The sequence below is a fragment of the Motacilla alba genome, chromosome 1A (assembly GCF_015832195.1).
Source record: "Motacilla alba alba isolate MOTALB_02 chromosome 1A, Motacilla_alba_V1.0_pri, whole genome shotgun sequence".
NCBI lineage: Eukaryota > Metazoa > Chordata > Aves > Passeriformes > Motacillidae > Motacilla > Motacilla alba.
Genome location: NC_052031.1, coordinates 22545995 through 22562387, shown reverse-complemented (window position 1 = coordinate 22562387; position 16393 = coordinate 22545995). Strand labels below are relative to the sequence as shown.

Sequence of the window (16393 nt, the reverse complement as noted above, 5' to 3'; positions counted from 1 at the left end):
AGCAAAGTAATGCACAGCACAATTTCTCAACACCCACTGATGCCCATCCTATCCCATCCCAGAGCACAGCTGCTGCCCCCCCAACCAATTCCTCCCAGTTTTTAGCATGATGCCATATGGTTTGAAATATCCCTTTGGCCAGCTGGGGTCAGCTGTCCTGGCTGTGTCCACTCCCAGCTTCCTGTGCCATCCTCCCCTCTGGCAGGGAAGAAAGAGAAGCTGAAAAGTCCCTGACTCAGTGTGAGTGCTGCTCAGCAACATGAAACCCTCAGTGTGTAACCAACATTATTCTTATCCTGAATCCAAGCATCAGCACTGTACCAGCTACCAGGAAAAAAATTAGTTATATCCCACCCAAAACCAGGACACTTGGTTTCATAAAAACATGAGACCACCTGTAGTGAAACAATAACACTCAAGATGATGGAGACATGAGAAAATATGTACCAGCACAGAAACAGTTTTATGAGGCCTTTTTTTTTGCTTTATGATGTGTTAGCAAGAATAGTCAGTCATATGTTTGTATTTCATACATAGTAAACAGGAAAATGTTCAAGTGCTGATGTTAAGGTTGTTCTGGCTGAGTAGATTTTCTTTCAGTCCACTTTTAATATCAGCAGTCTTTTTTCTCTTCCACTTTAAGGGTAATAAGATGCTGACTGTCTCATTCTTAGGGAACTCCATATACATGTCCTAATTGGATCAAATAAATTGTTCATCATAATAAAATATTAAACATCATAATAAAATATTATATCTGTACTATGTTGGCTCAAAAAAATTCTCTGTAGCTGTGATTAATGACTTTTTACTGTAAGACATATACAAATGTATTAAGATAATGCTTTGATTTTTGTACAAGATTGATTTTGTACTTTTAAAAATGGGTTCTAACAGGTTATTATTTATCCAATTAGCAGTATATAGAAAGTTGGTCTCAATAGCAGAAGGGATATATATTTTGCTTATCATTAAGAAATACTAACCAGAGTTTAGACATATAATAAAATACCATTGAGTCATGTGTAATTAAGAACAGGAAATATGAAAAGGCAATATTTGCTGAAGTACTTAAAATTCAGCTGTTAAAACAGGAATTTTAACTTATGATTTCTTAATAATATTTTAGAGTTAAGTAGTGTTTTGAACTTACAGGTGTTTAAATTTCCCAAGTGTGGTTAATTTTTAATGATAGGTCTGGTTAAGAAGTGAATGCTTACACAATCTTTCAAAGCCTTTAAGCTATAATGGAATTTTTCACACAAAATATTTGCAACAGAAGACAGTGAAAACATCTGTCTGTGTGGAAGTGTTGTTCTTTGTATGGTAAAATTATAACCTTATGTTTGATCATTTAGTCATCCTGCAGACAACTGCCCCATCAACTTGAACAGTACATGACTAAGTCTTGTGCCAGACTTGTAAAAAAAGAGAGATATGGCTTACTCTACATGCCTAAGCCATCACATTCCTCATTATTATCATAGAGATAAATACAGAATCATCCCTGGAGCCTTTTGTTTGAAACATATTAAATACTACATGGCACATGTAACTACAATGAGTTCATCTAACTGTATAGAAATAAATGTGGGTTTAGTTACCATACATTCAATTACATTGAGAGATTATTTTAATTCTTCAGAGCTCTTGGGTTAGTTGAAGGACATAGGTTTTCTTCCTCAGGCTAAACACTACTTATTTTAGCCTTTGATTCCTCCAAGAATTTGCTAAAAATGAAGCTGACTTGCAAAAGGTGGACTTTGAAAGATGCAGAATGCTTTCTCATGGCCTGCATACCACAACAAAATGTATTTGGCCAGCTCTGCACAGGAGCAGTTTGAAAAGAGGATAAGATTACCTACAGATTTCCTCTTTGTCCACTTCATTTTTTTTTCTTTTGAGGAGAAGAAAAAGAAGAATTTGGGGTTTTTTCCAGGATTTACACATCTCACATTATGGTTGAACCAATGGTTAGAAGCAGATGGTTGGATACAGACCCAATCTTAATGAATGGATGCAGTGTGTATGCAGATGTGCCGGCGATATGCTAAGCATCCACCAGCCCAAGAAACCCACACCTATCTTTCTATCTGAGATCTTCTTTAGACTTTTGAGAGAGCATTCCCTTCAAAATCCCAGCACACAGTCTGCAGAGGATGACTGCAGACTTTAGAGCTCTATCTCAGAGCTAGAGGGCAGGGACCATAGGTTTCACATACTGCAGCCCTAGTTTTCATACCTTTCAAAAAAACTGTGATTTTACTGTGGAAGACAGAGTTAAACAAATTTACCTGATGCCAGTGATACCGTCCTGATATGGCTCATACCTACTTGAACAATCAAAGACTTCATGACTGTAAGCTAATCTGGTTACTGTAATTGACTGACATCTTTAAGGATGACCTACCCTTTTGATCTGTCTTTCTGTACAAGTCCACTTTGGCTCATTTCTTTCTTTCCCACTTGCAACAAGCCTTGACTATTCTCTTAGCAGACCTTTTTCTAAAAGTCTAGGCTCATTTCCCTAGTGCTACAACCTGTCTTCTTACCCAGTGTGATATTGCTGTCTTTCTCATTCCTGATTTGGAAACAGGCTGAGTGCAGTCTCATCAATCTTGTGATGGTCTTTGAAGAAGTATGTCAGGGCCTTAACAGCTGTCTGTTTCATCTAGTTACACTAATTGCTCTAAAGGAATCTGCTCTGACTCCTGTCACCTATTTCACATTCTCAGAACACCAGGACAAAGACAATAGTAATATGCTACAGCCCACCTGATATTTTCATATGGTGCTCACCATCAAGGCATTTCCAGACCAGAGCTGCCATTTTAAGATATGATTGTAACTAACTTTTTTCTTCTGGTAGGGGTTTACTAATGACTGCACGTAGTGCCCTTCCATCTCCAGACCTGGCCAGAAAAGTACCCAGGGCAGACTTGAAAATTCATTCATGGGTCCATTGTTTGTACCTATGTAGGTATAGAAAAATTGCAAAGCCCTAAAATGCTAAATCATGTAATTGTGTGGACTGGGATGTGTGTATGTGTTTTGCTCTAATTTTGACATAACAAAAAAAAAAAAATGGAAAAGAGATCCTAATCTTTGATGCTCTGAAGTGTTTGAGACTTAGGAAATGTTTGGCATGACTCTTCCCACCTCCCTTGCTAGTGAATGCGTAATGTTGGAAAAAAAGACATCTGTGCATCCTGTTCATTGACACTGGCCATGGTTCTTTTCTTCTTTTTTTTCCCATTGAAGTTGTCCTGCTATTTTAAATCAGTAGCTGAGATTAGATCAAATATAATTAGGAGAAAATTATGATGAGAATTCTAGTCACACGAGAACAAGATAAAAGTGTCCCATCTACCAATTTCATGTCATTAATAGCTGAATATGCTTCTTTGCAATTCCATGTGCTGTGATAACAAAATGGTGTCATATGATATTAGAAGTAGAAGAGAAGCAGTCTTGTGTGTTCTACCAACTGCTGTATGTGTGCAAGTTGGTAGGGCCTGTTTGTTATTCTACTAATGATGTGTTGGGTTTTTACAGAAATGTTCTCACCCACATTACAAGCTCATGATGTCCTTGCCTGTGAATATCTGAGAACTACTGTTTAAATAGATATGCATCAAGATACTACAGTGATGGGCTTATGAAATGGAGATTAAATTGTCATGGATATAGACAGGCTGGAGAATCAAGAGATTTTGCAACCTAAAGAATTGTTGCTTAAAACCTCCAGTTAACCTACTTTAGAATTAGGACATATTTTAAGCATGGACTGTCTTCCTAATCGTAAATAATTTTATGCATGTGTGTGTCTGTCAGAGAGGGAAAGAGAGAATATCCAACCAGTCCTTCCATGGATCCAAGGATCCTTGACTTCTGTGAGTTATGTTATGCTTGATTTAAAGAGGTTTCTTCTGTCACAATGTGGAAAGCTGGAAACCCCCTTGAGTGAGATAAATGCTTGTGCAATACAAACATGAACAGCAGCTGTTTAAGAATTTCCTCTATGAAGAGGCTTTGAGAGGTCCAGGACAGGAGTTAAAAGAGCCTCTGTGAGCTCAGTGCTAGTTTTAATTTGTTTGCTGCCACACATAATCTATCAACGGCTTCTCTGCAGCCCACAATGGGCAAGGCATGGGAAATTGAAGGCACTGTCCTGCACGTTCTTGGCCCTAACATCAGATGAGAGTAGACTCATCTGAAATTCCTTCTCTTCTGTGGGAAGTATCATTGGTACGCTGTTGTTCCTTATTTTTAATCACAATAGGTTAATCGTGGGAAGTGGAATCAGTTTTCAAAACTGTGACATTCCTGAAGGGAATAGATAGATAGATAGATAGATGTGTTAGAAGAGTGTAGTCCCAAATGCCTGTACCACATAAAATCTCTAAAAAAACTCTGGAAGTATATCCTTAAACATGCCATCTTGTGCAGTCTGAATTTTATTTGCATAATCAAACAGTCAAGGTGGAAGTGGTAAAACATCAAACTGCAAATCAAATTAAGAAATTAAACAAGAAAATCCCAACTTGCAGAATGCCAACTATCTGAGTGCCAGAGGAGGTAGGAGAAGCTAAGTACTTCTGTGCAGAGAACAGGGCTGTTACTGTGTGATTACTCTGTGGGGTTTCTTAATCCCAGTTTTACATGTTTGCTCCTCATTTTGGATTTCTGGCTGAGCTGATTGGGGTAATTGATTCTGCACACTGTTTCATTGGCAAACCACAGTGAACCTGGGTTCTCCTACTCTTTGGACTTTTCTTCTATTATCTACTTCGTCAGTAGGAAATGCTAGTCCTATCCATTCAAAATCGGGCAACAGCATTAAAAAATTACCACAACACTAGGTTTTGTGGTCTCCCCATATAGATATGTTTGTTTTTTCAGAGGAATCTACAGAATGAGTAGGAGCAGACCCAAATTTGACTTTATTCATTTGCAAGTTCAGGGTAGCTGAGCAGAGACTGCTATACTTAACATACATCAATCATCCTGGCAGGATTTCTAACTCCCTTCAGGCCATGATGCTTTCTGGTGGTCACATCACACATGAAAGGACTCTATTCAGATTATCCTCTATCCAAATAACCCCCTTTTCTTTCCCCTTTGAACCTGCAGAAAGACCATTTCTCTACAAATAGGGCAGCATCCTTCGTCGGGTGTGGGGGGGTGTGTGTGCTACTTTGGTGCAAATTCTAATGAATGCCATTTATAGAAGACCAGTACTCACTCTGCAGGAGTAAACCACATGGGAAACTGGAGGAAAAAAATCAGGAAGCTGCAAGCAATCATGAGAGCCATTGTGTACTAGCAATTAAAAGTAAATATAAACTTAAGCAAAAGAAATTATCACCAAGGATGAATGATTCAGGGCCAATTTTGCAGCTATAGCCATATATAACCTGTACCATTTGTATTTAATATAGCTTTTTATTAATCAAATCACACAGCTTTTGCTAAAGGACAAATCTAATATTAAGATGCCGGGGTACTGGCTGTTCACGAAGATATTTCTGGAACATTATAAAGAAGCATTTAAAAACCTCCCAACAAGCTGCATTATTTTCTTAGCTTTTGGTTTCTGGATTGTGCAATTTCTAAGTCATACCTTTTCCATCTGAAGATTCTTTTTATAGGTGACTCAACTAACAGAGGGATGATGTATTATCTAATTGAAAGAGTGAATAAGACTCTTCAGGAATGGCAGAAGACTCATGATGTTAAATGTTATCACAATATCAATGAGGGGAAAACATTTATCAGTTACTCCTACTACCCCCAGTTTTGGATGAATGCAAACCAGAGACCGACTTTTGAGAAAGCACTGGAACAGCTGCTGCAGAGGTATGGCACAAACTCTGTATCTCCCTTGTTTGCATTATTGTTCTAGTCACAAATGTGTTTAACACGTTTTACACTTAAAGTCGGTAAACAATAAAACATAAGGCGCACAGATCATATTGTGTGGTTAAAAAATAGCTGAAAATTACATCAGGCCTCTGATCAGGGTGCCAGATACAGTTCAGTGAAATGCAAAGCAATGTAGTTAAAATGTTTGCCATCTGTTTAAAGCAACATGTGATGTTTTTCTTTTCTGGGTTTCAGATCACGTCCCCTGGAGAACACAGACCAGACCGTATTAATTGTAGGTGGTGTTCAGTGGCTTAATTCCAATCACCTGCAAATCATCCAAAAGGTGTTGAACAGGTAATGTTATGTACTTGGTGATATTCCAACTTTTGATATGATAAATTATGAGAAACAACAAAAAAAATTTAAATACAAACTTTTCACGGGCATGTATTTAAGTGACTTTGAAAAAAATAAAACATGCATTGTCTCTTGATGTGTCTCTTAAGTAAAAAGTGTGTACTTGTTTGTTTTTTTCAATTTGCAAAACAGGGAAAATCTATCAAATATCCTGGTAATTGTCAAATCCATAGGGATGGGCTTTCACCTTCCAGTGGATGGAATCCATTCTCTGTCACAGGTAAGCTACAGTACATTTTGAGTGCATTTTCATGGAAGACTTGTCATTTCATCATTAATTTTGCTGTCTGGTCAAAATATGCTGTCTGCTGAGCACATTTTAAGTGGATCAAAGGAAGATTAATGTTTGTATTTGCTCATACTGCTTGATAGGGATTCAAACCAATTTCCACATTTCATGGATTCTACTGCAATCAGAGAGCCATGAGATGCCATGTTTGTTCACCTGTCTCAAGAACCAGAAGCTCCAACATGAATCCTGCTGCCAAAATTGAGAGATCATTCTGGGGATAAGCAGATTGCTCCTCATACTACATTGCACACAGGCCCTCCCCAGGCTTCCTCCATGGTTACTGCTGGATTCAATTCACTTGTCTGGCTTGCACAACTCAATAAATCTATCTTAACCCACCTGTGAAGCCAGAACATTACAGAGCAGCTGGAATGTACTGGTGAATCCAGCCTGTTATTTGCATGTTAATGAGATGTTACAGTCAGTTTAAATCATATCCAAGACTCTCAGAGTAACAAATGTGCACATTTCAATGCACTGTGTGACTCACTCAATTCACTCAATTTTATTTACAACTTGGACAGTGATTCTCTATTGAACACACACAAAATGCATGGATGAGAAGCACTGGAAGGCAGAATGGAGGAAATGATCCCTACCAGTGCTGTGTGTAATGCTCAAGCTATTCCCAGGTGTTGAAAAGAGAAAATTACTGCCTTTCACAGATTACAGCACTCCTTGAGTGCTGGGGACTAGCAGCAATGTCTATTTGCAACCATAACACACTGCTGTATTCAGCGTGTGACTTCCTGCTACTCTCACCCTTCTCTTTGCTACAGAGCCTGCCCTGTCTGATTTTACCCATTCTTTCTGTCTAAGTTGGTACTGCCTATCTGCCTTGTCTCTAATGAATGTCTTCTTATTGATTCAAACAATTTTCTTAACTTATCTGGAGGACCTAAATAGAATAAAGTAAGGAAATTATTGTCATCAACATGAAGAAACATTTTCAAAGTTGCCATCATAGTTTCTAGCAAAGTTCAATCCTAGGATGGAGAGTTTCAATCCAGGGCATGTGAGGCAAGGACAGAATATTAAAGGCTTCCCAAGAATTTTTCTTCTCCACTAAATTTACAAAATTCCAGAAATCAGCTACAGTGCATAACCAGCATTCTTTTCCCTTTCAATATTGGAATCATATGCCATATTACCCATGTGGTTTGTATGCTCTAGGTTTCAGGATTACTCCAGCTATTCTCAAAGGCCTTTTGTCTGCCGTGTCAAATTCACTATCTTGCCAACTTTATGGTTAACTTTTTTTCTTGGTCTTCCTGAAGTATACTCAGAAATAATAATCTGTTCTTCAGTATAACCATATTTAAGATGCCTATGACCCTATAGTTGCTTTTAAGCAACTGCCTCAATGAATTTGATTTGAAGCTGAATTTTTCTTTGAAGGAGCATTTTCACCATTTGTTACAGACAAACTTTATAATTGGAATTTTTTTCTGAATTACACCTCATATTAGTGAAGTACATGTTAAAAACCATTACCCAATAATTATATTTTAAACAATCATGAAATCTTCTTATAAAGGAAGCTGCACATCTACTGAAAAGTAATTGTAATTTCTGAAAAAACCCTTACATCAGTCTTGGAGTAGTAGCTTTTTTGAGAGTGAATTTATAGTAATTCATGTCTGTAGTATAATGTAATTGCTTATTCAAAATGCAGTTTTGCTATTTTTTTCCGTGACACAATAACCTTTAAACAGTCCTTCTGACAAGACATTGCAACATTTTATCTGGAATGCAGGCAGAAGTGCAAAACTTGTGGAATGAAAACTTGATTATTCTGGATACAGCAAAAAATTTGGGCTATGAAGTGGTTGACACCTTTGTCATCACCATGGGACGCTACAAAGAGTTCCTGCAAGGGAAGTGTGGCTGCCATTTCCATGAGGTAATAGTTTACACTTATATCATTCCCAGGTATTTAAGATATTTTAACTGTTAGATCTTAGAAACAAGAAGGTACATGGTGAGGTCAGCATCTGTCACTCAAAGTTAGGCCTGAATACAAGTCGTAGGGAAAGCAGTTTGCATGGTGGCACTTGTCCATCACTGCTCCCAGTGCAAGGCCACCCAAGGACATGCTGAACTGCTCGAGTGGTGAAATAAAAATGAACATACCCTTCTGCAAAGGTAACACATATAAAAGGATGTTGCAGTTTCCTGGTTTTTGTATTATTTGTTATGTGTTACATATCTCTGCTGCTCCTGCATGGACTCAGTTTCTCTTTTTTCTCAGTCTCATGAGTTTTTGACTGATGTATTCCTAACTGAACAGCTCAGCACACTCACATCAAACCATAAGTACAATTAAAATGGAGCTTAAAATTGAAGAACCAATCTTACTGCTATATATCTCTTTTCCTATGTCTGAGAAAAAATAATCTGGAATAGTTGCAATGATCCACTGTACAAACAGAAATGAAGACTGATTGTTCTCCCTCACACTGGTAGTCCTGCTTTCTTGACTGAAATCTATAGAATATTTTTGGGAGTGGTATCAGACTCACAGGAGCTCATGTGCCACCCATCAGCCACACAGTTTCCACTTCAGGCTCCAGGGCAGCTCACATGTTTTCAGGCCAGTGCCATGGCCTCTACCCTGCTTTGGGGCCAGCACCAGCAGGTATGCTTAGTCAACCAGTCCTCTAATCCACTCTGCTCCATACTTGAGAGGCACAAACATAGCTCAGTCCAAATGAAGCTGGAAAAGAGGGAGTAAGTCACAGAGTAGATATTTGTGTGATTGATAAATAGTCCCATGGAGCAAATGCTTCCCTCCTTTTTACCCATACAGTTGTATTGACCCTTTTTTATCTAGAGCCCAAATGCTGATGTTTTTGTGGGTCAGTGCTGATGTTTGCCATTTCCACAGATCTTGTGAGTGAAACAGAGAGCTTCAAAATTAAATATTTCAAATGCTTTGTATGGAACTCGGTGGAGAAAACAGCAGGGCGTGATCAGTCATCAGCATTTTTCATGTACTGCTCCATCATTTTGTATGAGCTCATGTGCAGATTTGGTCTTGCTTCTCTGCTGAAGGAATCTCAACAGAGCATGTGTTTCTGGGAGGATCAGGAGAGAATTTGGCTCACAGAGCTGTTATTAATGAGGCTTGAGAGGCCATTGTACCTGAAAGAGCCATAGATATGCCCAGTGGAATCCGTCATGCACCAGAAACCAGACTTGATCCTTGAGGAAAGCAAAAAGAAAGTCCTCGAGTTCTTTTGATACTTCATTAGTTTTAATAGTTTTGTCATCAGCTTATTTCTGCATCCTGGCAAGTGGAGTTTCATTAGGTGCTGAAGCAGTTTACACCAGGAAAATGACATTTTGCCCCCAAGAGCAGAGCCAAGAACACTGTGTGAAACTCCAGCACTTTCCATGTTTTCTGAAACCAGATGAGCTAGATTAAATCTTGTGCTCTGTACTTTCACTTTCTTTCTCCTAAAAACTGACATTCCTGAAGTATCAGAAGATGGCACCCCTGTGTAAATGACATCATGGCTGTGCAGGAATGGAGGACTGTCCATTCTGTGCAGTCAGAAAACAAGAATTGAAATGCCTTCAGCAGTTCTCATTTAGCTCCCACTAACTGGCTGAAGAGAAAGCCATTTCTTCTGAATGGCCTGAAGAATTGAGTTCCACCAACCCATTTCAGAGGGTCTCAGGTGACCCTGACAGCATAGAAATCTCCATCTCTGTAGACTCTACGGTCTTTGCTCAGATTTCTAAAGGATCTGGCTTTTCAAAGGGATTATACTGAGCTGGGACAAAATCTCTTGCATAACTCTGGCACTTACTGCCCAACATAATTCTAGTTCTATGCACACATGAGAACTCGATTTTTTTATCTACCTCATTCTTTGAAAATGCTTACGGACATTGGTCAGCACTATACAAATATTACAGAAGCTATTTTTAAATTCAGATTGATTTCCTATTTTAATGGCAGTGAAATAACAATCACTACACAGAAATTAACAACCTTGGGATTTTTGTATCTTAATAGGTGGCTGGCTGCTGGTGCTGGGTGAACATTAGATTGCATTCCTGGGAGATTATGCCTAACAGGAATGCAGTTTGGGTGATTGGTTCAAGGTGGCATCATTTTGAAATAATTGTAAGATCTAAGGCACTAATTTAGAAAAATGAACCTACAGTAATTGCATGAAAATAAATAATAGCCCTTGGCTTAGCTGTATGAAATTGATCAGAGGATATATTAATTTTCTACATGGGTAATTCCTGGTCTGTTTTCAGTTCTGCCAGCTCCCTCAAAGTCTGTCTGCTCAGTCTTTCAAGCCTTTACACACGTTATTTCTTCACTCACACCTAATTTTGTATGATTTATTTCATTTATTATGAGCTTCACCGCATATGAGTGTTGATTCTGATTGTTCAGTGACAGTAAATATACATTATATTTTTAAAAGCTAACATGCTTCTGCATAAATATGTGCATTAATAAATGAATTCTGCATTTTCAAGTGTCTGCTGTGATTGATACAGCAGGAAAACTGATAGGCACCAGAGCTATTAAGTCAGCATACATCTACTATTTTAAAAATAAATTGACCCCCTTTTCTGCATTCTCTGGGTTTGCCACTGCCTGGGCTGAGGTCTTCCGTCCTGCATATGTGCAAGGTTCTAAAATTCTGTCTCTCTTACAGCTGCTCCCCCAGTGCTAAAAATCCTGACAGCCATACCTTTCACTTTCTCACTTGTTAGTCCCATGAACACAGTTTTATTGCATACACGTTGAACACGATAATCCCAGAGCTTTATACATATTTCAGGGGCTGAGGTGAAGCATTCTTCAACACTAAGTTGTTGAATCATGTTGTGGTTCTGTCCATGTGGTGTCCTGTGGAGAGGGATGTTAAATTGCTCCATAAGTCCCTTCTTGAAGAAACACAAGACACAAGGGTTTTCATCTCAGTTTGAGACTGGGCCAGGTTTGCATCAAGATGTCAGAATGAGGCATTCTCACAGGGCTCATAGCTGAGACATGTTATATGTGCCTCAAGTGCTTGGTATCAGACCAAGATTTAAACCTTTCTGCAATTTGGAGCAGTCGTGAGTTTCATTTTGGGTAAATTGTCTCTGATGAAGGCAACAGAGTCTAATACACAAAGGCATTACAAAGTCAAACGACTGAGTATAATGGGCCTATGAATGTAGATTTCAAAAATTAAGATCTTGCTTTTTATTTAGTTTGCAACATAACAAGTTGGCCATTAAAAATGTTTATGAGCAACTTGCAGCTCAAAGAGTATCAGGACCTGTATCATGGACAACTGCCTCAGCATTTCTGCACACACAGCTGTGAGTCTGTCTTTCTAGGTGCAGGCAGAAAGCACTCACATATGTCATTTCTTTTGCAGGTGGTGAAATCCAATCCCTCTGAAGAAAGGCCACACATAACAATGACGTTATCGGGGCACTATACGCTGGGGAAATATTTCAGCAGTCAAAGCAAACCATCACAACTGCAGGACTATGCAACAAATTCTCAGTCCCCGTATCATGTCCGAGGTCCAATAAATCAAGTTTATTCTGAAATCCTTCTCAGCAGGCTCTGTGCAAGTAAGAGGGAGTTTGTCAGCACATAGCCTCTCTTGGATGTAGCACCGAGACTAAAGAAGTGCCACTGCCTGAGGGACAGTTGAAGGACCATGGTGGATTAAGATATGCTTCCTTGACTGACTGCATACATACAAAGAGAGTTTGGGACATGTGGTATTTTCCCAAAAACCTTATGAAATTAAGACATGCCCTGGTGACTCTTGTGTGAAAGTGGAAGATGGAGAGTTGCAAAGGAGAGAAGAGGGGAAGTTACTTGAACTGTTGCCAAAGACTAGAACAGCTGTAGTCCAAGCAAGTGTGTATTATTGATAGCAAAAAGAGACCTATATATTCACTTGAACATTTGGAAAGGGCTGCTTTAGGTCTTCAGCACTATCTCGTTATCTATTTATAGAGACACTGTAATATTTGAATGTATTTAGAAACTGACTACATTCCGTTTGAAAGAGTTTTATTTTATGTGGACAGGTTTCCCTTCCATATTAAACCTTTGCTGTTCAGACACTTGGTTTATAGAATCTGAAAATGTCTATTAGCATTTGGTGATGCTGAGTTTTGAACTCTAGTGTTTTTAGTGAAAACACATTTCTTCTTTGTATTTTAGATGGAACAGATATCTACTCTATTTTTTTGCATATTCTGAAGCTAATAGGGAGATAGATTACCTGTACTTGAGACTGATTGAAACTGTCTCAAAGTAACATGTAAATATAGTGAATTTGTTAACATAAATTTATTTATAGTCCCAGTTTAGGAGAGTGTCCATATGCAGGAAGAATGCTTAGATAAGTGCTTCAGTGTCTACCTTGGCCTGTAAGCCAATCAAGTATTCTTCCTGCACAGAAGTGCCATTTCTTTAATGATTTTTTATAAAATACTTGCCAATGTATGAAGCCAGTACCACAAACATAACAAAAATGCCCCTTTCAAGCACACATAAGATTTTCAGGATCTGGTGATTTATCAATCATAAGTGTGTGATGTGATGGCAGCAGAAGATACTGCCAGCATCACTTGCTTGGCACAGACAGCCACTTTCAGTTCAGACCTTCTCTGAACTGCAGTTTCATGCTGTAGTCCAGCTACATCCCCAGTGTTTGCAGACCTTCTGTGGGTGACCCCCCAGGGAGAAGCTGTGTGTTGGTCCCCTCCCACAGTGCTGGCAGCCCACTCATTCACAGCTGTGGTGCCCAATGGGAAACCGTGCACGGCCCAGGATTGGCAGCTAGGTGACAGGTTAGTGGCAACTCACAGGACTGCTGCCCCTAAAAATTATCCAGTTATGGATTTTATTCATCCACTCACACAGCAGGCAATGAAGGCTCCACTCTACCACCATGCATTGGAGAGGAGTGTTTTAACCGGGTAGGTGCAAGTCTAACAAAGGATCTGCTGAATTCTGTGTCACACTTCCCTGTCACAATTTTACATATAATCCTCCACTAGCTTCTTCTTTGGGAAAGGAAGCCACAAACAACGTCAGGGAATAAACAAATTATAGCAAGGAACTACTAATCATCTTATTTGCCTTAGTAGCACACGGGGGGGCTGCCCTGGGTAGAAGTAGGGCTAGGAATTCATGACACAACATTTAGCATTTGCCTAAGACTCTGTATCTATCCACAGTTTGTGAGCCCAGCTGTAGTTTTGTGGATTTGTGCTTCTTCAGGTAAGATATGTAAAGTTATAATAGGAAATTGTCATGCAATATGGAGTTTGGCATCCCAGGTATAGAGAATATCCTCCAAAATAGGATCTGGCATACCTAATTTAAGACACCTTTCACTATATTGAAAATACTCCTAACTTAGATAATGACAAAATTAGTGGAATGGTGTGATTATATCTGTTTCTGTATAATATGCTGCTGATTGCTTACAGCAAATATCCCCAAATTTCAATGTAAAGATTTCCCTGGCATGGAGATCTACATGAAAGATGGGTCAGGAGCTGTGCAAAAATACTGAAAATATCAGCATTTGGTTTTGAGCAATATGATTATCTAAAGAACATCATTGTATGCAAATGATGTAATATATTCTCTTGAGTGTGGAAATCCAAAACTGCACAACCTTAAAGCTGAAGGATAGAATATCATCATTAATATTAGTAGATGCAAAATGCAGCCAGATGTCTTTGGTATTAAGATGATCAATGATAGGTATGTTACAGTTTTGCTTCTGATAAGATTTTTTTGTAGCTCATTTAAATCCACATGCTGTTACTGGTATTGTTCTGTACACAAATGTTTTTAAGCCATTAACTGGGCTTTTATGGTTTTTTTAAGCTAAAACTGATTGCTGAAGCATCAGCTTAGTGATGAAAAGAGCTGACTTTGTTATACTGCAGTGGATATCGGTGAATGTGCAATTCATCAGTTCTGGTTTCACCACAAAATGGTTTACATGTGCTGTACACCCAGATGTCTTAATGTTTTCCAAATCTTGATATTTTTCAAATGTATTAAGTGTATGTTTTCCTGTGTGTTTTCTATTTTTTACATGTTCTGTACATTAATATGTCTGTACAAAGTCATTGGTACAATTTGCAAATCGATCTTTATTTAAACGAGTTCTTTGAATAAGCTGTTTCCAACACTATGTATGATCCACATAGTCATAGGAATAAACAAAGGATACTAAGCTACATTTTTGTTATTTAATTTTAAAATATATCTAGTATCTCTATGTATGTGAAAGATGAGAGTTGAGATTCACATGCAAGGATTGCTTGCTCATATGCATTAAAATTTATGGATTAAGACAATAAAAGGATTACTGTGTTTGAATTCCAGTGAGAGCACATGTTGCTATCTACAGTTTACTCTAGAATTATTATATCTGCTCTGACATTTTGCCTGAATAAACATGAAAGTGTTCATATAGTCCATATATCTACCTTAGTCCCATTACTTATCATTAAAATAGCAAAGGACCTAGTTGTCAGATTGAGTTCCACCTCCTAATACACACATGAATGGCCCTGGAATTAGTGGTAGGATTGAAATATTTAGGCTGGGGAACAAGAACTCTGAGAAGTAGGGTTTCCTCTCAATATCTGCCTGGCAGCATGTGGAGCTTAGAACAGAACTAGGGCATACTTAAAGCTACAGGCAGAGGAAGAATGTAACTGTGTTGCAAAATAAATACTCTGTTATACAGAGGAGTAGTCCCAGTTATTATTGCATGCCTTTAGCTGAAGCTGGAGCACGATTTACCAGTGTCAGTGAGTTGCAGCTCCTCACCTCTCATATAACTCCATAGATGTTGAACAGTTGTTGAACAAGGAATTGGGTTAGAGCAGGGTACCTGGCCAACATGATCAAGTCCATCTTAATAAATATCTTTGGAATAACTGACTGACTTTGGAATAAAAAATGTTTCCCTTTTTGTAGGAAAATGCCTTGAGAAGTCCTCTCTGTCATCAGAGTTGCCAGATTTCAGGGAGCTGAAAGAATGGATTACAAATCCAACATTTAGTCTTGGTATTAATTCAAAAATTATAATCTTTAGAATAATCTCTTTCACACTGTTAAATACAGGGCCTTTATTTTTCTCTTCTGTGACACATTAAAGGGACATCAAAGTAAGTTTATTTGCTTAGTGGGTGGGGTAGCGAGGCATCAAATTACCTCAAGGTTGAAATAACCACTAATAGTTATGATTCTGTTGCTATGTTGAGCCAAAGAGAATGCTTTGAAGATGCAGATATGTGTGATATTAAGTTGACTGCAGTCCAGGGATCTTCAGATTACTCTTTGAGAGTAAAGCAATTTTTAGAGGTGCAGTGAACTATTTGGCATGGGCCCAAACTGCTAAACAAGTCTCTGTAGGGTCACATGAAAAATATGGTTTTACCTTCTTGTTTGCCTGCTAGCTTTGCATCTGGCTTGTCTTACCTCACTGACTATCTGCACCTGCTCTACTCCACATCAGCCTCTCTTTTAGTTGACCTTAGAAATTTGTGTTTTGTTAGACTAGCAGCTTCTGAAAATCTGAGATATAATTATTGCAAATTCAGTCTGAATTTTCAAAATACATTTTTGTCAAGTCCAAAAGCACTAGAATACAGCAGGGGTAGAGCAAGCCTCTTACCTAGGGCAGTGATTTTCTCTGGTGAATTTAAAACAGCTGTATTGTGTTAAGTAGTTTTCACTAGCACTTAGCTCTTCATGGAGCTTGCCTTTACCAAGCAAAAATCCATCTTTCAAACTCC

General features: G+C 38.5%; 1 protein-coding gene across 3 annotated transcripts in view; it reads left to right on the top strand.

Moving 5' to 3' along the window:
* Positions 1 to 13429, top strand: part of CPED1 (cadherin like and PC-esterase domain containing 1) — a 141399-nt gene extending 127970 nt beyond the window's left edge. For all 3 annotated transcript variants that reach the window (XM_038153053.1, XM_038153052.1, XM_038153054.1), the window contains exons 19-23: positions 5639 to 5859; positions 6121 to 6222; positions 6418 to 6505; positions 8334 to 8480; positions 11977 to 13429. In XM_038153053.1, the coding sequence (XP_038008981.1) occupies positions 5639 to 5859; positions 6121 to 6222; positions 6418 to 6505; positions 8334 to 8480; positions 11977 to 12204 (786 nt within the window). In that variant the 3' untranslated portion in view covers positions 12205 to 13429. The remainder of the gene's footprint in view (positions 1 to 5638; positions 5860 to 6120; positions 6223 to 6417; positions 6506 to 8333; positions 8481 to 11976) is intronic.
* Positions 13430 to 16393: the final 2964 nt, after the last annotated feature.